This window comes from Urtica dioica, chromosome 12 (assembly GCF_054948205.1).
Source record: "Urtica dioica subsp. dioica isolate 48M chromosome 12, U.dioica_male_clone48M_v1_H2, whole genome shotgun sequence".
Taxonomy (NCBI): Eukaryota; Viridiplantae; Streptophyta; class Magnoliopsida; order Rosales; family Urticaceae; genus Urtica; species Urtica dioica.
The window spans coordinates 21,967,303-21,994,539 of NC_142767.1; the positions used below are offsets into that span (position 1 = coordinate 21,967,303).

Here is a 27,237-nt window from a genome sequence, read left to right on the forward strand (position 1 = left end):
GTTTCCTCGCACGCGTCAGCGCAACTTTGGTCCGTACAATTGGAGAGAGAGATAGAGAGAGTCTAAAAATTGCATGCGTTTGTGTTTTGTGAGTGTGAACTCTATTTTCTAATATAAACCCACTTATTTACTGCATATTGGTAGTATCAACCAAGAACAATGAATAGGTAAAAAAAATAATCCCCACTAAGGAGACATTGTGCTCTATAAGCTTATGTTTGTAAGGTTGTAATTGTTTTACCACTTTGCCTACTTTTATTATTATGACTACCTCCCAGGGTGTTTGGAGTTTGGTCACACACACTTGCTTGGGTCATCGTTTAGTTGTTCGTTGGCATTATCTGAGAAATCTCTCTCTCTCTCACCTAAATTATTGAACTGGTCTACAGTGGATACATACACGTGTTTGCTTTGTATCTTTCAACAGGGAGATGATAGTTTAACGCTTCTTCGTTGGCCCCAAATCTTCTCAATGTCTAAGTGGACTATACAAGGAAAAAAGAAAAGATTTCGATTAGGTGATATTAACCCTTTCTTAAATTATCTTTTTTGACGGTCCTACTAAGAAAATGTTATTGTTAATTTTCAAATTTGTAATAAGTAATAAAAAGTTAATGATATGTGGCTGTAAATTAAACCCTAATTTTTTATTTTGTTTTAAGAACTACAGAATGAACAGTACATAAATAATGGCTTAATTAGGATGGTTTTTAGTTACAAAATTCAACGAGAATCATAATAAATAATGGCTCAATTAGGGTGGTTTATAGTTTCAAAATTCAACAAGAATCATATCGCTATCTTGCAGATAGAGAGAAGTTTTTTAAAGGAAAAAAAGAAAGAAGCTTTATTTTTAAAGAAAGAAAGAAAGAAGCTAAAATAATCATGATGTTTGACTTTGATAGTCTTCAATTAAATTCTGAAACTTCCACATATATCTCATTTTTAAATGATGATTCCTTAAATATCGCAAATTTTCAAACATTTATAAACGGGTATTGTAACAAAATAGCCAAAATGAAACTATGAAATTTGTTTTTAACCTACGTTATAAAATTTTTAGGGAAATAGTAAACAGATTTATGTGGCAATAATTAAGATATGAATTGCCCTTATTTATTAGCAAATTCGTCATTTTCTTCTCTTCTATTTTTTCCCTACATTTTTTTTTTACATAAAAACTTCAAAAAACCATATCTATCTCATATGAACTCGAAATTGAGTGATTCTAAATCCTACGAATTCGTGACGCCGAGATCTTCAAAAATAGATCTATTGCGTTTGATGAAAAATCATGTTTAATACCATAGATGTAGAAAAATCACGTTACTACATTAAATATGGAAATAACTGAATTTTTTTGAAATTATCAAAAAAATAAATGGAAACGTAAATATGATGCATCAAACATAATTTTTCATAAATAAAAATGTCTATTTTTGAAGATCTCGACGCCGCGAATTTGTAGGATCTGAAATCACTCAATTTCGAGTTCGTATGAGAATATACAAATTTTTGAAGTTTTGATGCAAAAAAAAAAAAATTATTTGAAAAAAAAATAGGAGAGAGAAAATAACGAATTTGTTAATAAATAAGGGCAAATCAGACCTTAATTATTTCCATATAAATTATTTGACTATATCCCTAAAAATTGTCAGACGCAGGCTAGATCCAAAATCACATGTTTAAAATGGTCAAGTTACTTACAAAGCTCGCAAAATCAAATTGTAAGAGAACAAATGAACGCTTACCCCTAAACAAAATTTTAGTCAAATTATATAAAAATTAAGAATAAAACAATAGTAGTCTAATTATATTCAACTCATGTCTTAACCCCCATAATTATAAACAGTCTGAAAATAAGATATATTAACGGAATGCAAAACACCTCTGGAATTGCAAAAGAGATCTAACTTCAAAAGCTCTAGTTAGGAGTCTATTGTCACATTCTAGCCACAAAAAGAAATCGGTGAGGCACCAAAGACTAATACCATGTTTCCCATCACAAAAAATTCATCTGAGATACAAGTAAAACCACCCTCAAAAGTTCATCTCTTGAAGACGGATTAAATACTTGGCCGAGTTCTCGGTCACCCTATCTTGGCATTTGAGAAGTCCATTTCCGGGTGCTGCAACAGAAAGAACATACCAAATTTATACCAATCAACACGTCTGTCTCTAAAACCTCCAATGTAATACACAGCTGATTTGCAAAAGTTACGTATTATTCTCACCTGAGCCATGAATTTCTTCAGCAACTCCTGCTTCTGCATTTCATCACTGCTCGGCAGGCCCATCGACTTCTGTCTCTGGTCAAACTGTCGAAGAAGATATGCAACAGCGATGGAAAAATTACGCTCGGAAAGTTTCCATAAACTGATGTTATAGACTATTATTAGCCCTGACGACGCTAATTCGGCTAATTAGTAACACCCTAGCTTATATCAGTTTAAATAAGGGCTAGTTTTATAGGGTTATTTCTAGTTTAAAGAAGGTAAGTCGAAAAGCTCCTATTCAGAACTAATAAATTGTTACAAGATCGCCTGTGGGAAATTATAGCAATCTCCCGACGAGTAACACGTTTCTCGGAAAATTTCCACTGAGGTTACTCATCACGAGATTACCCTAGGGTTAAGCACGCTCAGCCTCTGAGATCTCAACCTCAAGTGATGGGCTTTCTTTTCAGAAAGACGGATACCATATTTTTTACTACACAAAAATAAAATGACGACTTCGATGACATGGAATAAAAAAACGTACCATCATCTTCTCGACGGTCGATCGTGTTTCCGGATCCAAGTCACCCAATTTGCTGTTTTCGGGTTCGACCTTCTGCGTGTCGACTTCAGGCTCGCCTTTCACCACTGTTTTCCACCACTCCATTCCATCTTGCTTGGTCAAAAGGATAGTGATAACACTCTGGTCCTCTGCAACAAGGAAGCACATTAGGTGGTTTCCGTTTAATTGGTTGCATATGAAGTGGTGAAAGATCATATGAGAGTTTAAACCCAATACGTAGAAGTAATGGAATCATTCAGACCCAAGCAGTTAATTCGGAGTATGTAATGTAACACATACCTATGCTCCAATAACAATCGTCAGGCTTGACAGCACGGTAAAGCTCGCCCTGCACAAATTGAATTTCTCAGTAAAAAAAGCTTTAACATTGACACAAGAAACTGTAAGCCTGTATTGAATCGCATACGCGTACGTACTTCAAGTATAGGTGGCTGTCCCTTGAGCCCAAGTTTCAGATGATTCTTCTTGATTTCGCACGAAACAGACCGTGATTTTGTTCCAGTGGGAACGGGAATGTTCACATTAACTTCTTGCAGAGTCTGTGTCCATGAGTACTTTTCCAGATCAAGGCCATTGCCTTTGTTTGGCTCTATATACAGAATAATCGTGTAAGCCAATGAAATAACTGGAATTTGAATCAAGTAACATCACAGAACTACTACAATCCCTTGTCACAATGAAGAACCAGTGCATTAACAATCTGTAATTTAATTACAAAAAAATAAAGGAAAATTGAGCAGATTTTTGCTGAATTAGTGAAAATCACGTTCCTGGCCACTTAGAAGGTATATTTCAGCCCAAAATCGTCTAAGAGTTCCAATTGCCTTGCCTAACTACAACAAAAACATTTAGCGATCAAGCGATACTTGTTCTATTCCTGGTATTTACTTGCCTCTCTACACAGAACGAAACCAAGATCTTCAATTTCCTAACAAATACCAACCAAAGAACTATAAAGATCGAAAACCTTGCAGAAACAGAACGAAATAATTACCTATACCGCCACTCTTATCGGCAGATTTCTTTTCCTTCGGGGGTTCAGCGACACTCTTCTTCTTCTTTTTCTTCTCCTCCTCCGCCGCCGCCGCCGCCGCTACCTCTGCATCTTTACTTTTCTTCTTCTTCTCCACGGCGGCGCGGATGAGGGACTGAATCTCCTTCTCCGCCGAAGCTTTCTCAAGAAAGTCGCTGTTTTCGGCGACGAAATCGAAGGCCTTCGCCAAAAACCCTAGCGGTTTGGACGAGTCGAAGCTCGCGCTGAACTCCGCGGTGATGGCTGCGGCGGGGGAGGAGGACGACGACGACGGAGGCGGCGAGGGATTCGTCTCAGTCTTGTCTTCATCGAAATCGGAAATGATCGCCATTATTGAGCTGGATCGGCGATCGGAGCTCTGAGATTTTGACGAGACGAGTGTAATTGAAAGTCCTCCTTCTATTCTCTGTACTGTTTGTATAGGGTTTAAACAAAATGGAACACAATAAAAGAAGAAATAAAGAAAAGAGGAAATTACTTTTTTTATTTGATAGGGAGTTCCAGAAACTTCTCAAATAATCTACTGGATTAAAAATTGAAACAAAACCTAGAAGTTTTATAAATTTGAGTGGTTGACTTGTGGTGTGACATTTTTTTTCCTCAAGGCTCAAACTTACTTGGTGTGACTTCACAATCATATAACTTGGTACACTTTTTTCTTGCTGCCCTGGGCTTCTAGAGGTAAAGATGAAAGTTTGAAAAAAAAAATACTAAGGGGCGTTTGGTTTAGTTTTCTAAACTCGTTTTCTGTTTTTAAATTCTGTTTTCTGATTCTAATTTTTAAATTTAAAAAACAGATTTAGAATTACGTTTCGGAATATTTTAAATGTTGTTTGGTTATGTTTTCCATTCAATTGTATAGAGATAAAATAGAAAACAACTTTTCATTGTTTTCTGTTTTTTAAACAAATTTCAAAGAAAACAGAAACATGATTCTAAATCTGTTTTCTGAATTTATAACCAAACAGTTTTTCTAAAACTGTTTTCTAGAATTTAGAATCAGAAAACAGAAAACAGAAAACAGGAATGAAAAACTTAACCAAACAGACCTAAATGCCTTTTTTTTATTATTATTAATGAGATTTAAAATATTTATTTGAAATTTATCCTTAAATGTTTAATTTAATCAAAGTTTAGAGCATATGTGTTCATGTCAAGTTATAGTGTTGTTTAACCAAATTCAAAAGCAACTAATTATGTATTTGTTTATTTTTCGAATGAGCTCCTTAACGAGACGATATGATGAAAGTCAAAATAGATTAAATTATTATAACCAAACTAAAAGTAAGATTTTAAAGAATTAGATGAAAAGCAATTTCAAAATAAATTTAATTACAAGCAAACTAAAAATAAAATCTATTTTTTTTAAAAGAATAAGATGAAAAATGGATCACAATAATAAACACAATCATAATTACAACAAACGAAAACAATTTATAAATAGTATTTTTTAGGTAACAGACACTACTACTGCGTAAATTTTTATTTACCTGTTGGGATTGTGTTTTTATGTCATTCTCTAACTGCGATTTATAACCATAAAACATAATTTTTTTAATTTTTTTTTTATATGTGATTCTAAAGAGTATAATTAAGACAACTCCGATCAAATACTTACTGGTACAAAAATCATATCTAAGTTGGAATTATTGGACTATAAAAAGGCAAAAGAAGAGAAAAAATAAAAATAAATTAAAGACGGAGTCAGGTGACTATGGAGACGTGCTTGCAGTGGTAGAGATAGTGACAACTCTTTAATCTTTAAATCTGAATGAAGAATCAATACGAATACGAATGATCATATAAAATATAATGTTCTATACATGTTCATAAATGATGTTCTATACGTTTTTAACAAGTCCAAATGTTTCTTTCTCTGCTACACAGCTTCCGTGTTGTTGACGAGCTTGAGACCATGTTTTACAACAGCTTCTTTGATGAGTTCAAGAGAAACCTCAAAATCATCAAACAACTGTTGGTGATCAGGAATCACATTTGGGTCAACAGCCAAAACTATAGTCAACTTCTCAGCATAGCTCTGAAAATGGATTGTCAATGCCTTCAACCAGATAAATGTATCACAATTAGACACATAAACCATATAAATCAAATCATGAAAATAATAAATAAAAAAACAAATTTGAGTTTCTTTACATGTGGATGGCCATAGACGGTCGGAGCGAGGTACGCAATTTCATGGCCGTAAAAACCGACCTCTTCTACCGGCCCGGGAATGTTAGAAAACGCCACCGTTGTATTGGAAACCGCTCTCCGTGCTAGGGCCGCGCTTACCTTAAATAATAATTTTTATTATTATTAATTTCAAATAACTATTTTAATTAAATAAATAATTAAAGTATATTTGAACAAGCCTTATTTACCTCGACCCCTAATAATTTGACCAATATTTGGTTGCAAAAGTAAGTGCAAAGAGCTTCGAAAGAGTTCTTTTTTCGATCGACGACGATTTTGGCTCGGCGGACGTATTCCAACGGGTCTTCGTGTAAGGCGATCTCGAATGGTAGCAACAAATATCCTAATATATTACCCCATTTCACCTTCGAGTTTTTCGCCATCATATTCGCCAGATCCTTATTTTTGCAAAAAAAAAAAAAAAAAGATTACTATTTTCTATTTATAGAAATTTATTTTTCTTAAATTGATGAAAAATGTTGGTAAATAAATTCACCTGAATTCCTACAGCAGGTCTTAGATTGACCAGAATAGTTGAGTTGAGACGAATTCGCTTAGGAAGATAATTCTTCTTGTTTTTGCCCTTGTTTTTCTCTTCTTCACCTGCTCATTATAAACAAAATATATTTTTCAGAATTATTAAGACTAGAACTTTCCAACGAGCTTTAATTTTTTATCTCACCATATCTGCGATTTAAGTACCGAGAAAGAGCAGCTTGTGTCACTCCCAATAGAACATCATTGATTGTCTGCTTCATAATACAAATTCATCAAATCCATTTTTTTTTCTCACAAATAAATAGGAGCATTATTTTGAGTAACAAGAAGAAATAATCCTATTAACTAACTCATATAATTACCACCAAGTATCTAGTTTCTAGTTTGTCAATTGCTTCTATATTGTTGAGTTTAAATGTTATATTCTAATATCTCCGATCATTGATAGCATATGCTAAATGATGTGTAAATGAAACAATAAGAAAAACTAACTTGTATATAATTATAAAACAGAAATTAGCAAAATAGTCAACTTAAGTAAATAATCGCTTTCATACGCATATTTTAGGTAAATAGCCAACGTTTAGTATATGAAAATGGTTATTTACTTAAAGATTTAGTCTGAAAGTGACTGTTTACCTAAAATTTATCAAACATTAGTTATTTAGCAATGTCAAACGTTTAAGTTGACTATTTTTCTAATGAACCCATTATAAAATTATATATAAAGATAATTAATTACCGCTTTCATGGCATTTTTAACAAACTTGACGTCACTGAGGGCAACAGTCCGATGGACAAACCGCTTCGTGACAGCCTCGACTCCCCTTGGACCCTTGATCGGGCTCTTAGTGTCCTTCAAAAACAACATCGTCCCCACAAACACCGTGACGCCTGCCACGGTGTTCCACGCCTGTCTGGCCACTCTCGAGGGAAACCACCACTGTCTAGCCCTCCGCGAAGGCGCTAGAGTCGGGAGGGTCGGGAGGGATTGTGGGTCCGCGGTGCGGCGCGTGCAAGCGAAGAGGAGGGACATGAGGGAGGCTCCGTCTCCGAGGGAGTGGTGTAGCCGAAAGACTGCAGTGGACTCTGAGTCTCGAGTCCGGACGTTGAGGAGGTGGACCTCCCACAGCGGCTTGGACCGGTCCAAGTGTCGAGTTGTCATGTTCGACACGTAGTTTTGAACCAACGTCTCGTTGTTGTCTTCGTTGTCGTTTTCGTTTGACTCCAATTTCGGCGCGAAAACGTGGTCGTTTAGGGTTACCGTGGTTCGGACCCATTTCTTGCGCCTCAAGAAACCCTTTTCCCTCTCCTGAAATTGGAAAAATCCTTTTTTTGTTGTTTATTTAATGAAATGTTGCATTTATATCACATGTTTTGGCGATCTACATAGAGCATCCTTTTTGTTTGCGGTTTAATTCTTGATTAACCGGTATGTTTATTATGACTTGTTTGTTTAGTTGATTTTTCTTTCTATGAAGAATAAAATACTCATATATTCTAATAATAAATTGTCAATATTCTATTAATTTTTGTGATAAAAGTAAAACTATTAACAAAAATTGACGAGCGGTAAAGTTTAATATTACCCTTGCGTGAAACATATGGGAATTCTTGGTTGAATTCCAATTTATACGCTTCAATTGGTCTAATTAGTTATATTTTTTTTTATGAAACTAAATTAATAATAATGTTATTATTATAAAAATCTGATATTAATGATTTTATTTTAAATTTTAAATCTGAAAATTATTCTTGTTTCGAAAAAGTTAATAACATTTTGACGGGGCAATACTTCTAAATTTTTATACCATATTAATATAATAAATGACGTGTAAGCAATTCATATGCTGGTCAATGATTTTAAAATAGTAGGGAAGAGGGAGAACAGTATTACTGTATTACATAAACCGGAAATCAATTATTAAAGGTAGGTGCTCTAGAGTTGACATAAAAAGATAAAAATAATAAGGGTTAGGTTCTCTTAATCTTTACAATTTATATTTATTTAGTTCGATAACTTGTTGCATACGGCAACTGGAATATATAGTTTATTTATTTATAAAAAAAATATATTGTGGCTGTGTTAACTCTCCAGTCATTTTACGCAATAAATTTAATGCGTAAAATGACCGGAGCTGTTCTTCCAAGCTGCTATAAGTCTATAATATATATCCTTTTTATTATAATATAGCTTTATATGTGCCCGAACAATAAATTTATAAAAAGAAAGTAATATAAATTTGACAGTCATAAAAAGAAGGAGTAGTAAAGTAAAAGCTAGGGCAGGCAGGCAATGGTTTTGGATTACTTTTCAGAACTGGTTGAATCTGATTATCAAACGAAGAAGAAGAAGAAGAAGATATAGTTGTGTTTACATACCAATTTGCTAGAGAAACGAGGGTGTTTGAGCAAAGTTTGAGAGAGACCTTGTTTGATGATTTCTGGATCAATCCTTGTTTTGCAGCCCATGATTGCAATTATGTAACAGTTGAATCTCGGCGACTGAAATATACGCGCCGCCGGGCTCAGCATCTTTTCCGGCGAGTCTTCCCTCGGAAAATAAGACTCCATATCTGTGATCTCTATCAATTTGATTCAGTTAATGAGTCTGCGTTTTTTTTTTTTGGGGTCAATTATTGTGAGTTTTGGAATTATTTTATGAGGGTAGGTGTTGGGTATTCAAAGTTATACATACATACATATATATATATATATATGCTCTTAACAAAGAGATTTTTAGTTCATCTGATTAAAGGATAGTATTGGCTTTTTTTTGTGGTAATGAATATTGTTCGTAGGATTGGGCCTATATTATATAGTATGAAGACAAAGTGGAAGTTTCAAACTGAATAGGACATCATGCAACAAAAAAAAAATCCTTAAATTGAAGTCTAGAAGATCATCTTGCTATTTTCTTTGTAGGGAAGAAAAAAAATGCAGGAGAAGAGTCTCGGCTAATAATAAATGTTATCAAATTGTCGAGTATATATAAAAATAGATATATATCAACAAGGGGGTGTAGCTCATATGGTAGAGCGCTCGCTTCGCATGCGAGAGGCACGGGGTTCGATTCCCCGCACCTCCATTCCTTTCGTAAACGACGAGAATGAATAAATAAACGACATAGTTATAATAGAAACGACAAGTCAATAATAAATAAACGACATAGTTATAATAGAAACGACAAGTCAATAATAAATAAACGACAAGAAAATAATAGAAACGACAAGTCAATAGAAATGAATAAACGACAAGAAAATACAAATGAATAAATAAACGACATAGTTATAATAGAAACGACAAGTCAATAGAAATGAACAAATAAACGACATAGTTATAATAGAAACGACAAGTCAATAGAAATGAACAAATAAACGACATAGTTATAATAGAAACGACAAGTCAATAGAAATGAATAAATAAACGACATATTTATAAATAAACGACGAGAAAATACAAATGAATAAATAAACGACATATTTATAACAAAAACGACAAGAACAAATACAATTGAATAAATAAACGACATATTTGTAAAGAAACGACAAGTAAAAATACTTCGTCTAGGTCGTCTATTTCCAAAAGGAGTCAAATATCTTTAAAAAAAAAACTGTTGATTGGTCGTTGACTTTAATTGCATATATTATAATTAGCAATATGGCAACTTGGTGTTTATTAAGGTAATTTAGAGAGGACATTTCCTACGAACTTAGCAATTAAAATGTCATCTTCTCTCTCTCTCTCCCCAACTTTTATATTCTTTAAAAGCATTCAAATTATCAAAGCTTTTTTATGTAAAGTTTATAATCCTCCAGATCTATATATGCTCTGTATTTCTAATCTGATTTTAGTAGTTAGATGCTCTAAATTAGTAAGTTCTATGCCCTATATATTTTTTTTCTTTTGCCCAGAAGGATCATACAAATTGGGAGATATATATAATGTACCCTGCCGCAGAAATCTTCAGACTTTCCGGGCCTTCACATCTCACTGTCGTCGATTGGTAATATTTAATTCCAAATGCCTACAAACGTTTAGTTATATATTTATTTATTGTTTTCATCCCAAACTAAGTATTTTCTTGTAATGCCTGATTTCGTCTACCCATTTATTATCCCCAATACTTTTTTTTTTCTTTCCTTTTATTGGTAGAGTAGTTGTTGAACACATCTGCATTGTTTAATAAAACAAAATTTAATTACTCAGCATAACCTATTACCTCGTCATTCATTATATGAGAATAATAGTCCTTTAATTTCTGAATTTACCAGTGATCTGTGATCTCGTCGTAGTTCCTGAAAATTCTGTATACTAGAAAATCCCAATCAGGCATTAATTTCTTTGAAGTAAAATGACATCTTCATAATTTCATTGGGCATTGAATTGTCTTTCAATATTATTGAAGTACAATGTTCTTCACTATCTCATTGAAAAATTTGATAAGATGTGCATAATTGTCATGATACAAATAATAGGATGAGACTTAACTAACAAGTAATACAATTAAAATGGTTTGATTCATGTGACAGATTTCAAATTTTTTTTTAACTATTACACCTTCCAAAATAAATTATTAATTGACGTATTTTACCGTATTTTACTAATTAAAATTAATTTTGTTAGGGCTAACCCGCACCATCGAAGAGCAATTGCAGCGAGCCTCGTTGAAGGAGCTTACAAAATTGAGTGTGATCGACAAGGAAGTCGTCATGGTCAACCAGCACAAGCCCCGCCATATTGGGAATTCTTCCACTTCCGGCTAAACCAAATCCTAATTGACGAAATTGATCACTCGATTTTCGGCGCTATCTACGAATACACCTTTCAAACCACACCTAATGCTTTTCCCAACAACTCAACCCTAAAACCCCCAAAATACGTGGTCGCCTTCCGAGGAACCCTAACCAAGCCCGACACGCGCTTTCAGGACCTGAAGCTCGATTTCAAGTGCATTTTGAACACGATCCACGACACGTCGAGAGTTCAAGTTGGCACCCGAATGGTCCAAGAGTTTTGCTCCGTTGCGGGGAACTCCAATGTGTGGCTAGTTGGCCATTCCCTTGGCTCCGCGATAGCCCTATTAGCCGGAAAAACCATGGCCAAGCTAGGGTTTCCACTAGAGACATACCTCTTTAACCCGCCTTACATCGCGGCCCCAATTGAGAGCATCAAGGAAGAGAGGATCCGCCACGGAATCCGCATCGCCGGGAGCGTCATGAAGGCCGGCCTGAGCGAAGTGGTCAAAGGAGGCCGCCGCCACCACGATAGAAAAGTCAACGGCTCGTCAAATAGTCATTCTCGCGAAGAAGAACACGACGACAGTCACTCTTTCGCAAAGCTATCGTCTTGGTTTCCTTGCATGTTTCTCAACCAAGCCGACATGATTTGCTCGGGATATATCGGGTACTTTGAGCACCGGAAAAAGATGGAGGACATCGGGGCCGGGAAGATTGGAAAGCTCGCCACGATGAACTCCGTGGAAGGAATTTTGGCCGGCGCTCTAGGAAAAGAATCTGAGCCGTATGATCTCTTGCCCTCGGCAATCGTGACCGTTAATATGACTCCGGCTCCGGACTTTCTTAAGGCCCATGGTCTTGAGCAATGGTGGAACCCTAATTTTCATTACCGTTCTTTGACCTACAAATTCAGTCATTGAGTGTACAAAATGCCTTTTGTGTGTTTTGACCATATTGTAAACCATCTCTATGTTATTTGATTATTCAATCTTCCCATCAAAAGTTAATTATATTGACTAGCCCTATATTTATTTTCTCAACCAATTATGAATTGTGATCATCACCATCTCATCTTTTCTAGATGATATATTAACGTATCATCTACTTGTTCAAGACAAAATCAATGTAGTCTAATTATGAAAATATGATACTCTATTAGCCAAAAAAAGAAAATTGAAAAAAAGAAAGAAATATATAACTCAAAAAGTCAATCTGAGAGAGAGAAAACAATCCAAGTTACTAGCTTTGGATACTCTTCTAATTCAACTAATATTTTCTCTCATTTTCTCACGCATCAACAAAATGTGGAGCTTTAAGAAATCTTGGTCCTTATATTGGAAAAGAATTCGATTACCACTGAACCAAGTCTTAAAAAAAAAAAAAGAAAAAAAAAAACCATTTGCAGTGTCTCAAAGTTTTGTTTAATAATAAATACAAGCATATACGGTTAATTAGTAACATATGTAATGGATTATAATTTAACGGCTATACATATTAGAAACATTATTGGGTCTACCTTTGTCCTATAAACTTCAGTTTCACTTGCTTAGTTCGTGTCGTATGTAGTTCATGTTCGCTCGTCGATTATTTTCAACAGGTCTTGGAGTAATGGAAAATTATTTATTTTTTTACGGAAATTTATAAATTACATTGAAGTATACAAGACAGATACATATTATTATAAAAAGTTAGACATGTATTTGTGTGAATTACAATTTTTTTAATTTTTGGTATTTTACCAAGAATATCGTATTTTACCAAGAATATCGCGAGACGACTAGATAAGTCGTCAATATATAATTTTTTATGTCCAAAGGGCATTCTGAGGTTTTCTATACAAATATGTTATAGAGATTTTACCCTTTCAACTCTTGGCAACTTGCTTCTCAAAAAAAAAAAAAAAACTCTTGGCAACTTGCTGGATAAAATTAAATCATATATATATATATATATATATATATATATATATATATATATATATATATATATATATTACATCTGATTATCTCTGAATATTGATTGGTAGTTGACTTTGTATTTTACGTACAAAAATAGGTACTTAAAGGACGGGTTACTGTTAGCAATTGACAACTTGGTGTTTATTTAATTATTTTTTCATATTGAGCTTAGGTTATTTAAAGGACGCTTGGGATGAGTATTATAAATTCTAATTACATCCTAATAAGCATCTCTCTCTCTCAAACCAGCTCAAAAAAGCTCAGTTTTTGGTATTTATTTCTTCATCTTCTTTTAATATGTCTCCTATTTTTATTTTTACTTTTCTACTGTATCCTAAATAAAAATTTACCTAAGCTTTATAGTATGTTTCTAACAAATTTATAATTGATTTTGCAATAAAGTTTACAATCTCCAAATCCTAAGCTTGACTTCTCTGAATCCATTTTCTGATTTCACATTAACTTATCAATGAACAGTGGACTTTTAGTAGTCTGTTGTCATTCATATTTCTTAATTAGTGAAAGTCGTTCTTATTTCATGGCAAATACTGACTGATTGTGCTTAGACCTTTCAAAGCAGGACTGTTGGGAAACATAATATATGTATATACATATATATATACACATATAAGTATATACATATATATACACACATATAAGTATATATATATATATATATATATATATATATATATATATATATATATAATGTTCTCTGCCACGGAGATCTTCAGCGTTTCAGGGCCTTCGCATCTTACAGTCGTCAACTGGTATAACATTCGCCATGTTTATTAAAGCTTCTATTTTTTTTTGTTCTCCTAAAATAAATTAGAAAAAAGTATTTTATTTCAGTCTGAAATTCAAAATAATAACTAATACCAATATATGATATGTGGCAATTGCTTTTGGTAGTGCTTTTTATCGCGAAAATAATTATTTTAAGCTGTAAACAACTATTTTTTTCTTATATATTTATACATTTTTTTAAATTTATTGACTGTTTTGAGGTTTATTAAACATTGTACTATTTATAATTTAATTATAAAACAAGTCACTTTGTTTCAAATAAAAAAAAAACACTACTATTAAAATAAGAAATAACCTCTATTCAAATTATAGCACTTTAAAAACGCTTACTTTGAAAGCACTTTGGTTTGTTCAATAATCTTTGAGATTATTTTGAAAGAGCAAATAAGCTGCTTGAATTTTAGTTTGGTCTATTTTCCGGTCGTCGAAAATCCCACACAACGTGCATTCATCCGATTTTAGAATCGAATCATTGTTGTCTTGAGGTCTCATTTTATCTTGTTAAGGGATGTAATATATTTGTACTATTGGATTTCATACCTATTATTTATTGAAAGCCTTGACAACTTTTATAAATAAATTAAAAAAATATATATTTTCCTGTAATTTTCACAATAAATAGTCTTCCCAATCCAAGATTAAATGAAATGGGCCATGTGATTGGAATTTGAAAGGACTGGGACGGCCATGTATGACCAATTCAACTGGGCCCAATAGTTTTCTGGGTAGACTAGTAGTGGCCAAAATTGTCAACTTTTAGGTTAAATAAAAATTAGTCATTTTAGTTTTTGCATTTGCTAGTAATTATAATTTCTATAAAAATTATTCAATAAAAAAAATTCATACCAATCAAACATAATCTTGTTAAAATTTCGTTTTTTTTTTTTACTAAAATATGTGTCTTAATTAAATAGAGTTTGAGAGATAGGACATCATAATGTCTCACTCTGATTAAAGTGCAATACTCTTTATAGTTTCATTGAAAACTTGATAACATAACAAAAACATCTAATACAAGTTATAACTAAGTTGATTGGTTGGATGTGACACCTTTAGAAAGATAATTATCAACCGAGGTATATTTAACATTCATATATAAACTAAATTTTATTTTGTTAGGGCAAACTCGCACCATCGGAGGGCGATCTCCGCGAGCCTAGTACAAGGAGCCTATCAGATTGAGAGTGACCGACAAGGAAGTCACTATGGCAAGCCAGCACAAGCCCCGCCGTATTGGGAATTTTTTCAATTCCGGCTTAACCAAATCCTAATTGACGAAAGTGACCACTCGATATTTGGCGCTATCTACGAATACACCATTGAAACCGAACCAAATGTCTTCCCTAAAAACTCAAGTATGAAACCCCCAAAATACGTGATCGCCTTTCGAGGAACCCTATTACAATCCGACACAGGGCTTAAAGACTTGTGGCTCGATTTCAATTGCATTCTAAACACAATCCACCACTCATCTCGCGTTCAAACCGGCACTCGAATTGTCCAAGAATTGTGCTATGTTGCCGGGCACTCAAACGTGTGGGTAGTAGGGCATTCTCTTGGCTCCGCGATAGCCCTATTAGCAGGCAAAACCATGGCCAAGTTAGGGTTTCCACTAGAGACATACCTCTTTAACCCTCCGTACATCGCAGCTCCATTTGAGAGAATCAAAGAAGAGAGGCTCCGCGATGGCATTCGCATCGCCGGAAGCGTTATGAAGGTTGGCCTTAGCGCGATTGTCAAAGGAGGTCACCACCATCACGATGGAAAAGTCTACAACTTTTCTCACGATCATTATCGCGGCGAAGAACACAACGACAATCTTCACTCTTTCGCAAAGCTATCTTCTTGGTTTCCATGCATGTTTCTCAACCAAGCTGACATGATTTGCTCGGGATATATCGGGTACTTTGAGCACCGGAAAAAAATGGAGGACATCGGGGCCGGTAAGATAGGAAAGTTGGCCACAATGACCTCGGTTGAGAGCATTTTGGCTGGTGCTCTAGGGAAAGAATCTGAGCCCTACGATCTCCTGCCCTCGGCACTTGTGACCGTTAATATGACTCCGGCGCCAGACTTTTTGAAAGCCCACAGCCTCGAGCAGTGGTGGAACCCTAATTTTCATTACCGTTCGTTGACCTACAAATTTAGCTGTTGAGTGTACATTACGTGTGTTTTGGTCATCGTACTCCATGATTGAACAATAAAACTATCTATGTGTTTATAGAGAAGAATCAAATTAACATAATTGCTTGAGTACTATTCATTTTCGCATCAAGAGTTAGTTATATCGACCAGACCTATATTTCTTTTCTCTACCAATTTTTTTTTTTTTTGTTACAATCACCATTTCATCTCTTTTTTTTTTCTTTTTTTTTTTTCCCTAGATGATATGTTAACATATCATCTGCTTGTTCAAGACAAAATCAAAGTACTCTTTTCAGTTTGATATGAGACTCTTAAGTAATAAATTTTTTTTTGAAGAAGATATTACTACAAAAGTCAAGTCGAGAGATAGAGAATAATCCAAGTTACTAGCTTTGGTCTCTCATTATCTCACGCACGAGTACAAGCATATACGGTTAATAACACAATGAAAAAACTTCAACGGCTACAAAAATCCTTGAAAACATTGGGTCTACCTCTGTCCTAAAACCTACTTAAGTTTCTATAATATAGCTAAAGATTTTCTTCACTCTATAAATATAGTAGTAAGATTACCATAATTAGTTTCGTAGTGGGGAAAGATATGCTCAAAGCGTAACCAATTGTTGTGTGGATAAACTAATTATACTTCACAATATTCCATGTAAATTTGCTCTTTTTAAATAGCTGGAATATCATTATCAATTTATCATAATTGGGAAGACTATAGATAACACAATACACACGTCAGCATGCATATGTATAGCTTTGAAGCTATAAATGTGACACTTGATCAACTAATTTATATTTCAAAATGGCCGTCACTTCCGCCTATAAAATGATCATATAATTTTATAAATTGAATTGACATGCATTTATGATGAGTAGTAGTTATTTTGATAATGATATATATACACACACCAAAGTTTGAAATTCCGAAGATTCCGGACCGGAACCTTTTTTTTTTTAGGGTCGCAGCTCCGGTTCGTACAAAGTTAGAGATTTCCGGATTCCGATGGAACCCAGACGGAAACCGAATCAGAACCCGATTCGAGAAAACCGGTCTGGTTCATTTGGTTTTTTCATAAAAACCACAGTATAAAAGGCGAAAACCTCGCCCAAAATCACAAATGTGACGAGAAAAATTAAGGCATGTTTCACGACCCAGACAGCAAATCTTCACGCGATTCCATCGTTTCTCGGGGAATTGCTTCCACTTTTCGGTCGTCTTCAGGCGAATTCTCACTGCATTCCGACGGAAACTTCGCGTGGTTTCGGGTAAGTGGTCAAATAACGAAAATTCTTAAAATGTGATAATATTTAGTGTTTTCATGGAATTCGTTGTTAGTTTTTGATGATTTAGTTCAAATTCTTAGTTTCTAACTTCGTTACTGTGTTTACCCTTTCCTCGACGGTAACGGTAACTTCAATGGTATAGTCTATCATTTTTTTTCTCTGTATTCCGCGTATATCACTGGTTTATCATCGAAAATCAGCAAAATCTTAATCCCAAAACGATAAGGTAACGGTATTTCGATTTTGATATATACACGTATACATATTTGAACAATGATATGAGCTGGGTTTTCTATGGCGATGATGTCGAAAATAAAATAAAATATGAAAGCAATGGTTGGCGATGTGTTAGTGAGAGTGGTCCGCTTGAGGGCGTAACGTAATTATAATCATGAGAGACCACTGATTAAATTTGATGGGTCATTTTCTAGTCATTTTCTTTGTTTCTTCTTTTGCATTCTCAGAGGCTATGGTTTAGGCTGAGAAGACGACTAATCCATCAAGTGACAACTATATATGTGATATGGTTCATGTGTATCCTTACCTTTCATTACTAGTAACCCAAATTATTCTTTATACTTTTCTACTTAAATCTATGTCTGTCTGCAAGCAAAAAAAAAAAGGTTTATCTATCTCTATCATAAGGTTATCTATACGCTAGGCTTCAACATAATAATAGGTACTTGTCATTCATTGTACATATATATTTTTTGTATACTTATTATAGTACGTAGTTAGAGAGCTTAGCTTCAAGACATTTTTTTTTTTGAAACTAGCTTCAAGACATTTCCTCACACTCAAGTTGGGCTAAATTGTATTTATAGTGTCTCTTTCATGATTTTATAGGTGAATAAATAAAGTGGTATTGTAAGAAAAAGGGCTTACTTTTGAATAGAAGGCTCTAAAGAATTATTATCTGAATAACTTTGCCAAAAAAAAAATAAAAAATATTATTTAGTTTCTATAATGTCGGTGTGAACTAAGTTTTCAATGCTACATTGAAAAGTGTTGAAAATAATTGTATCATTAATTTCAGTGGAAATCAAGAGAAACACACTTTGTCCACCAAAACAAAAATAGAACACCACCCACTGATATATAATATTATTATGAAGATAGGATTTCGTTATTTAATCGTGATTAACTCATGATAGAACGTACGTTTAGATTAAGGACATGATGTTGACTAGAAATTAAATTTGATGGACATGATTATACTCTGCAAATTGAAAATCTATTGTGAATTGGGACCCAGGCGGGGCACATAATTGGGACACTGATTCCCGGGAAAACTAAAAAAAAAGGGAAAATAACGCATTTATACCCGTGTTTTAGTGAAATGTCGAGTTTAACCTTCGGTTTTCAAAAATGTCGAGTTCATACCCTCTGTTTAACTAAAATGATTAAATTATACCCTCTGTTTAACTAAAATGACGAAATTATACCATGAAATAGACAACAGTGTCACGAATATTATTTTTATTGACTTTTCATTGACGTTGACTATAATATTTATATATAAACACCAATTATCTTTATTCATTCGCGCCATATATGTAATTTATTTAAAAACTAAAAAATAAACAACAGTCTCTTAATTGTGAAAAACACGGAAATAAGCAAATGGGTAAACATCGATAGTTGATAGTCATCAAAATCGCATATTCGAACAGAGAATCCAGGATTTAGAGTTACAATTCGAACACGGAATGAAGTAATTTCTTAGGAGGTATGAGTTTTATTATTTAATTTCAATTTAATGCTATTTTTATTTCAAAATTGAGAATTTGGAAGTTAGGGTACTGATTTAGATTTGATTTGGTTTTTCTTATATAAGAATTAATATCAATGAAAGAAAGATTTGTGACGCTGTTATTCATTTAAGGGTATAATTTCGTCATTTTAGTTAAACAGAGGGTATAATTTCGTTATTTTAGTTAAACAGAGGGTTTGAACTCGGCATTTTTGAAAACCAAAGGTTAAACTCGACATTTCACTAAAACACAGGATATAAATGTATTATTTTCCCAAAAAAACAAATCAAACAATTACTGTAACGGGTATGGCATATGGATACATAGTATTTATAATATACATATTATATATATATATATATATATATATATATATATATATATATATAACTATTAATTAGTTAGTGGTTTTGTTGGTTGATCTCTTACTAAAATATCGTTGCAAACAAATAAATAAAAATAAAACGAAGTTTCAACTTATAAAGGTGAAAGCGAGGTGGTTGCATGGACAATATTGAATTGGACAATTGGTGCAAAAAAAAAAGGTAAAATTGAATTTACGATGGCTACCTAGAATCAATATCCAACAACTTGAAGTAGAAATCTTAACAATAATCTATCAACTTGCAATGGCTATATTTTAACTGATTTACAGGTGGGTTATAAAGAAATGATAGACGGATATTTATTTACACTTGGAATATTGGCGATCCTACTAATGGACTAGATGACCTGTGCTTTGACCTCATGGTAATGGATCATTATAGAATTATGGGTATTTATGGTCCAGTAAGAAAATAGTCAAATAATAACCAACGTTTGGTAAATCTTAGGTAAATAGTCATTTTCATGTATTTACAGACGTAAATCTGAGATAAATAGTCACAGTCACGTCATTATTTACGATTATTTACCTAATATATTTATCAAACGTGGTTATTTGACAATATTAAATATTTAAGTTGATTATTTTCATAATTTTCTAGTTTAATCACTTTTTTTTGGTTTTCTTTTCCTGGATTCGGCTCTGTCCAAATTCTATTAATTTTTTCGACATACTGAATCTATCTCTAAATTTGTCGACGTGCTCTTGTTTTTCGTATTCTAATATCTATTATCGTTGATTTATAATGTTAACTTTGATTTTTTAATCCGGTCGCTAAATAATTAAACTTACAAACCTATTCATCTATTTAGGTATACACAAAATCAATGCAGATACTAATGAATGAGCTTAACCGATGAGTTTTTTTTCCTGGACCCAAATAACTATGGAGAAAAAAAAGACAAATATGAACAAAAGTAAGATTAGAAAAATCAATTTATTTTTGAATTGTTAAATACAAGAACTTCAATTTTTTATTCGGATTTCAGTTACCTCCAATATATACTGAATTAGACCCATTGTAATGGTAAATTGGTAATGCGTATGAAAAAATTAACACACTAATTGTAAAAATGATTATTTTTTGCAAGAGATGACTATATGCGTTAATAGTTTATATTGAAGAATTTGATCTAACACCTCTTTCCGGCATAGTTGTTGCGCGAAACATAAGTTCATATATAATTATAGCAACAATCCGTAATTAACTAGTTTTTTTTCTTTAACATAATTAATTAAATCAGCCAGCATATGGTCGTGTGGGATAATTAAGTCGGTATTTAGTTATATATGACATAATCTTTATCATTTTTGTCCTTCCACACCATCAAAACAAAAATAACTTCTCAGCTACTTACTGATCAACGCCAACAATAAATCTAATCAAACTATCATACATATTATCTCAACATCAAAGCACAGTGTGTGTCGAGATAAGATAAAAATTAAAAGATACCGTTTTGTTATATATTGTGAAATTAATTCCAGTGATATTGTCATTCAATCCAACAATCAAATTTCAAAAGAAAAGGCTAAATAAAGTAAAGAAGTTGGGTTGTCTTTAAATAAGGAGACATGTGAACGACTTCAAAACTCATATTGCCACCAAAAAATCTCAATAACTTCATATCTTGCGTCTATTATTTCACAAATGTACAAAATATACTAATTAACATAAAGAACTCATAATTTTCTGATAAAAATATATTGGGTAGTGTATCAATATCTGGGCACTTGTTTTCTTCATTTCTTTGTTTGTTTAGTTTGCAATTAAAAATATTTAACGTTTAGTTTGCAATTAAAAATATTTCACAATTTTGAGAATGCTATTTAAATTTATCAAACTTGTGATCAGCATTAATCCAAATTCAGATATGCAACTAAGACACTTGAGTGATTATAGTTGTTCGGTTGTGAAACATAACTATTTTTGTCCAAACTAAAAGTTTACCATATTTCTAAAAATATTTTACATTAATTGATATCAATAATTCAACATCAATTTTTGTTTTTGTTTACACGAATAATTAAAATTGTATATTTGTTGACAAGTTTATTGTGACCAATACCCTATATTACGTGTAATGAATACCAAACTTGTATAGTTTTGCCCCGCTCCAATCAATAATGCTTACAAACCAATGATATTGTTTTTTTAGATGATCAATGAGATTCGATAAGATATATCTATAACAACTAGCTAGTCCCTTCCTAGGCTATGATAACACGAGGTGGTTTACGGAGATTCAAAACAAGAGAGCGTAAACAATAAAAATAAATATATATATATATATATATATATATATATATATATATATATATGCTAATTATTAAGATTATATATCACTTTTACAAGCGTTGAAAAAGCTAAAGTACTTCATATTGAAAAAGGAATGACATGTGATTTATCGTATTTGTGATGTAGTATATAAGTAGGTCTTTCCAGAAAAAAGAATGCAAAAGTATAGTAGTGCGCGTACAAAGTACAAACACGTGGCGTGATATAGATTGGAAAAAATTAGAAAAAAAAATACCTTAGATATTTACATGATCCTATCCACAACCTTACCGATATCATGATTTTAAATAGACGAATCTTACAAAGTTACGCAGGCATGAAAAAACGAGTATAAATTTTTTAAAAAGTGCGATCATTTGATAAGGACCAGACTGATATCACTTCTAAAAATTCTTGTGTTCAATATTTGTCCATGGTTTTTATTCGAGCCTTTCACTTTATTGTTATATTCGAGTTTTGATCAGCACGATCGCTATTAACGATTTAAAAAAAAAAAAAAAAAAAAAGTGTGACAAAGGCGTGTGTGTATATATATAATGACAATTTTGAGTGGATTTACGTGGCCAGCTATAAAGATGGAGAGATGGTACTATTTTCCATATCCATGACCTATAATGTTATAAATTAGGATCACATGGTATCTATATACGTACGTACGTACGTACATGCATTGCATGGTGTGAAATCCAAATAAGCTCTTAACTATAAATATATATTAAAAATGGATTGACTGAATAGTAATAGTGTGAACAAGCACATAAAAGTGTTTGAAGTTTTTGCTTTCTTTATCCTTTTTATTATTGCTTATTTTAAACAAGTCTCAGTATATTGAAGTTTCCCTTTATTATTTCAATTAAGGAAATTAATATTTTGAAGGAAACAATTATTGATTATTTGACCATGCACAGTTAATCAAAGGCTTAAAGCTAAACAACCATATGTCCAACAAAAAAAATACTTTCTTTTTCAACAGGACCTTTGGTACCACCCAGATAGTGTTGACAACTAAGTATTAGTTCATGAATTATCATATACAATATTTGAGAAAAAATAAATTAATTAAGAAGATGCAAAAAGTTGGCAATATTGGAGCTTGATTGACGAGTGTCTCCAACCAGTGTTTGCATAGGCACATGGTTTATATGAACCCCTTTCATAATCAAGCAACACTAACATGTGGCTAAGATAATATTTTTTCTTTTTTCTTATATCTCAAATATTAAACTTGGTCCAATAGAAAAGCAAATTATCATTCCTTGATGATTCCACCTACATGTGGATTTGACGCAGCCGACAAGCTAGTTATTGTAACTCTCAATTATGATTTTGATTAGTTGTTATAAAACAAATTATATATATATATATATATATATATATATATATATATATATATATATGTGCTCATGTTCTGTGTAAAATTTGGTTATTAATGTATGTAGAATGTAGAACACACAAATTCCTTCAGTCGTAAAATTAATCTTTAAAATATATCATAATCCATAAATTGTTAGTCCTTAAAAAATCCTGAATTGGGAGCATATATATTTTTTAATCTTGCAACTGAGATGGATATCATTAATGTAATATTCCTTATGATCTGTACCTATTTACTGCTTATATGTATATACACATTCATATATGAGAGACAACTGTATTAGGAAAGGGGATCACCAAATTCATTCAACTGTGTGCGTGGGGCTGTGTGTGAGAATATATATATATATATTTATATAGTCATGAAGCCAGTATAGCAGTACAGGGCCCCCTCAATTTTTTTTTTTTTTGCATTTTTTGCTTACTTTTTATTTTATTTTTTCATTTTTTTACTCTCTAAATTTATAAACCAGCCTCCCCTGAAATTTTTTGTTGCAAATTAGCCCTCTTAATCTAGATTACTGGCTTCGTCTTTCTATATATATATATATATATATATATATACATCAGCATGACATATTTAAGTGATGATATATGTATAAAGAAACTTTATATTCATTTTATGTTGTTGGAAGTTTCGAACTTGTCAAAAGGGATTATCATAAGGTATGAAATGATCATCAATATAATGGAAAAGTTGCAACTATTTCTCCATATATATATATATATGGGGCCAGCCTGGTTTTCAAGTGCATGTACTAGAGAGTCCATTTTAGTTATTAACTTGACAAAAAATAAACATATTTTATAACTTATTATTCTTAAGTCTAAACTACGAAGTGTAAAAGTAACATTTTTATCTTCTTCTAAGAATAATGTAATAAACGGACAAGAAGACATGAAAACTAGACAACTTCATATTTATTTATGTACTGAAATTATTGTAAACCGTGTCAATAACAAATTTATAGGACAAGAGATATATACCAAAATTACAAGTAAAAGGAAAAAAAAATTAAAACGGGAAAGGTATAAACACATTGTATAGTAAACAAAACAACCAATGTGGGCTGTTAATATATGAATAAAAATAAAAACAGAGTATAATGATATATCAAAAGAGGAATTTTAATATCAACAACTTGATTTCTGTGTCTTTGAAGCGTCAAACAAGTTCCATGTAATAAAATAAATAGACGTCGCTTTTTCAGCCACACAATATATTTAGCGCGCAAAAAATAAATTATATATAATATTCTGCATCTTTACAAAATTCAGAATTTTTTATTCATTTTTTGCAATGAAAAATGAGCTTTTTCTGCACAATAATTTTTTTTTTTTTTTTTCTGTAGTAATCAATATTCCTTCGTGTTTTTCTTTTTCCTATGGCTTTTTTTTCCCCTCTGCGCGTGTGTATGACGTTAATATACGTAAAGACAAAAGGTAAAATAACCCGAATAAAGGTGTAGTGGACTGGGACCAGATCCACTTTGCCTCAAGTTTGATAAGAGACTTTTGAAAATAAAAATAAAAAGGAATAAAAAAAAAGACTACTGAAAAAAAAATATTAGAGACCGGAAAAAAATCACAAATTAGAATGAGTAAATATACTCGTTTATGTACATTTTAAGAGTTTGTTCCAATTATTTTATACATGTGTCGCATGAAGTTTGTATCTCGAAATAGAGGAGTAACTCTAATATTATAATAAATCATTGTTAATGCTCATTCATTTTTAATGTAGGATTTCTAAATTGAATTTTATGTTCGCTTGTCTTGAGCCAAAATCCAACTATGTATATCGAATAGGATATTTGTTTTGATTTTATTGGGGACTGTACCGTATAAAATATCATGCGGTTTCGTCTAAAAAACAATTGATAAGTAGAATAATAACTCATTTTGATTGAACGCAAAAGAGTAAGTGTGTTAGAAATTTTATATTAGAAAAAAATGTGAACTAAATGTAGTTTATGAGACCATATATTAATTTTTCATTATTGCTAATTAGTTTAAGAGGTGGAACCTCATGATACTTGATAAAGCTTTTCGCCTAAAATTTTAGGCACGTGCACATAAAATATAAATTAGTGATTTATATGTCTTCAGTTGTACAACCAAATATCTGGTCGGAAAATCCAAAAGCCAAGGAGATTTAGGGCTAGAAACTATGAGAAATGTCGACTTCATTAGTTGATGACTAAACCCAGTACCGAATATAAAAGCTAAAAATAACGAAGAAACGGGTGGGACCAAAAATACTACTCATATTTTTTTATCAAATGTGTCCATTAGAAAAGAGAAAATAAATGCTCGAGAAACACGAACTAATCGGTTATAGCTAAGAAATTGTCATCATCTTTGTACGTACGAATTGGCTAACCCCAAAAATAAGCTAAGAAGATCATGAGTCTAATCTACCCACAATCCACGCACCATAGTTCATGAACCAGAAAGGCGAAATTGGAACAAAAACAAGCACAATTATTTGCTAGAAATTTCTTATTTATAGTTAGAGACTCTAAATCATATCTGGCTTAAAAAAAAAATATCTTCTCAATTTCCATTTATAAATGTGCTACTGCATTTAGAGATAACCTTCCATTGTATCTATGGCAAAGCTAGACTCCACTTTTAGAGGGGGTTAATATGAAAATATAATCTCAAGGGTGAGAATTTGTAATCTTCAAAGATAAAATTAAAAAACCTCAAAACTTTAAACAATAGTAAAAATTATTTTTTAAAAAAATTAACACGATGCTTGTGCCTATTGTATCTTCATCGCAGACTAGAATCTTTACTTTGCTCGGCCCTTGTTTGCTCGATACTAATAAATTTTTCGTGTGAAATAATTATTGTAATATTTTCGTGGATATATATATATATATGTATGTTTATATACTGCATCACGTTTGATACTGATGTAATTAATGCTTCAAAAATAAATGAAGCAAAAATCTCACTACATTTGTTACCTTTTTTTTAGTGGTGGTGAACAAACATACTGTTTGTACAAGTAAATATTGATTGTTGTAACTTGCAATTGTAACCACAAATAAAAGATGACATATTGCGTCAACTACCAAACTACGAAACTAGGCTGTTTGGCCATAAATTTAATAATTTATTTATTTACAATCGGCATAAATGCAGTTGTTGACTCGGAATTTCCTGGATCATATTCACCGTATCTGTATATTTTTATGACGTTAGATAATTCGAATATATATCATCATAAAAGCTCTAATAATATCACAACACAAGTCAAGAAGTAAAACCGTACGACTTATGTATATATATTTACTTCTTGACTCGTATTAAATTACAAGAATACATTTTACAATTTAATAATGTTTGGTCGAAGGTGAACTCTGTCGGTGGATTCTTAGGTGGGTCCATTTACTTATCTGATTACAATTTCACCTTCCTTTTTTTCTTTGAAAAATATGCCCTTTGTTACTAGGTGGCAAAAATTAGTTCAATAAATTTGGTAAATTAACGGTAAGATTCGTAATAAAAAAATAGATAATAAGATAATTTAATAAATATCCATAATATATATATATATATATATATATAATCTTAAATGTTAATGTTATTTTGGGATAAAATTTACAAAATTCGTGATGGAGTGGAAACGTGTTATTTTGAGTTTTTCGGTCTTACTTTTTTAAGATCTCAATGTTGTGATTATTTGAGGCCGTTTAGAAATATCACGATCTAGATCGAGAGTCTTTAAGAATCACAACGAGAATAAAAATCATTTTAACGAGTTAAATCTGACCGTTTTAACAAGTGAACCACACGAAATAGTGTCAAACTAAAGAAAATTAAATTATTTCTGACAACCACTTTTCCAACAAAGACATATATTCTTATGTATATATTCTCTTAGGATCCTTTATCACAATGGGTATACTTCAAATATATTCCTAATCTTCAGTGGCTTTTCTCTCTTTC

The 27,237-nt window shown here is 32.2% G+C and overlaps 4 protein-coding genes and 1 non-coding gene across 5 annotated transcripts; 3 read left to right on the forward strand and 2 right to left on the reverse strand.

The window, feature by feature from the left end:
* Positions 1–1,754: 1,754 nt before the first annotated feature.
* On the reverse strand, positions 1,755–4,281 carry BOB1 (HSP20-like chaperones superfamily protein). The gene is made up of 6 exons (XM_089603781.1): positions 3,794–4,281; positions 3,216–3,388; positions 3,079–3,127; positions 2,761–2,927; positions 2,235–2,318; positions 1,755–2,129 (listed from the first exon to the last, which is right to left on the reverse strand). Exons 1-6 carry the CDS (start codon positions 4,161–4,163, stop codon positions 2,091–2,093), a joined length of 882 nt encoding a protein of 293 aa, XP_089459907.1. The 5' UTR covers positions 4,164–4,281; the 3' UTR covers positions 1,755–2,090.
* A 1,286-nt stretch (positions 4,282–5,567) lies between these two features.
* Positions 5,568–9,366, reverse strand: LOC149380379 (wax ester synthase/diacylglycerol acyltransferase 5-like). Its single transcript, XM_089603154.1, has 7 exons — positions 8,906–9,366; positions 7,266–7,835; positions 6,708–6,774; positions 6,522–6,628; positions 6,214–6,423; positions 5,987–6,124; positions 5,568–5,891 (listed from the first exon to the last, which is right to left on the reverse strand). Exons 1-7 carry the CDS (start codon positions 9,095–9,097, stop codon positions 5,712–5,714), a joined length of 1,464 nt encoding a protein of 487 aa, XP_089459280.1. The 5' UTR covers positions 9,098–9,366; the 3' UTR covers positions 5,568–5,711.
* A 172-nt stretch (positions 9,367–9,538) lies between these two features.
* TRNAA-CGC (transfer RNA alanine (anticodon CGC)) lies at positions 9,539–9,611 on the forward strand. Its single transcript has one exon. It is a non-coding gene; the product is annotated as a tRNA-Ala (tRNA).
* An 844-nt stretch (positions 9,612–10,455) lies between these two features.
* LOC149380381 (GDSL esterase/lipase At4g10955-like) lies at positions 10,456–12,230 on the forward strand. The gene is made up of 2 exons (XM_089604263.1): positions 10,456–10,529; positions 11,150–12,230. Exons 1-2 carry the CDS (start codon positions 10,468–10,470, stop codon positions 12,180–12,182), a joined length of 1,095 nt encoding a protein of 364 aa, XP_089460389.1. The 5' UTR covers positions 10,456–10,467; the 3' UTR covers positions 12,183–12,230.
* Positions 12,231–13,665: 1,435 nt separating this feature from the next.
* LOC149380382 (GDSL esterase/lipase At4g10955-like) lies at positions 13,666–16,241 on the forward strand. Its single transcript, XM_089604199.1, has 2 exons — positions 13,666–13,990; positions 15,147–16,241. The coding sequence occupies exons 1-2, from the start codon at positions 13,929–13,931 to the stop codon at positions 16,180–16,182; spliced, it is 1,098 nt and encodes a 365-aa protein (XP_089460325.1). The 5' UTR covers positions 13,666–13,928; the 3' UTR covers positions 16,183–16,241.
* The last annotated feature ends 10,996 nt before the right edge of the window (positions 16,242–27,237 follow it).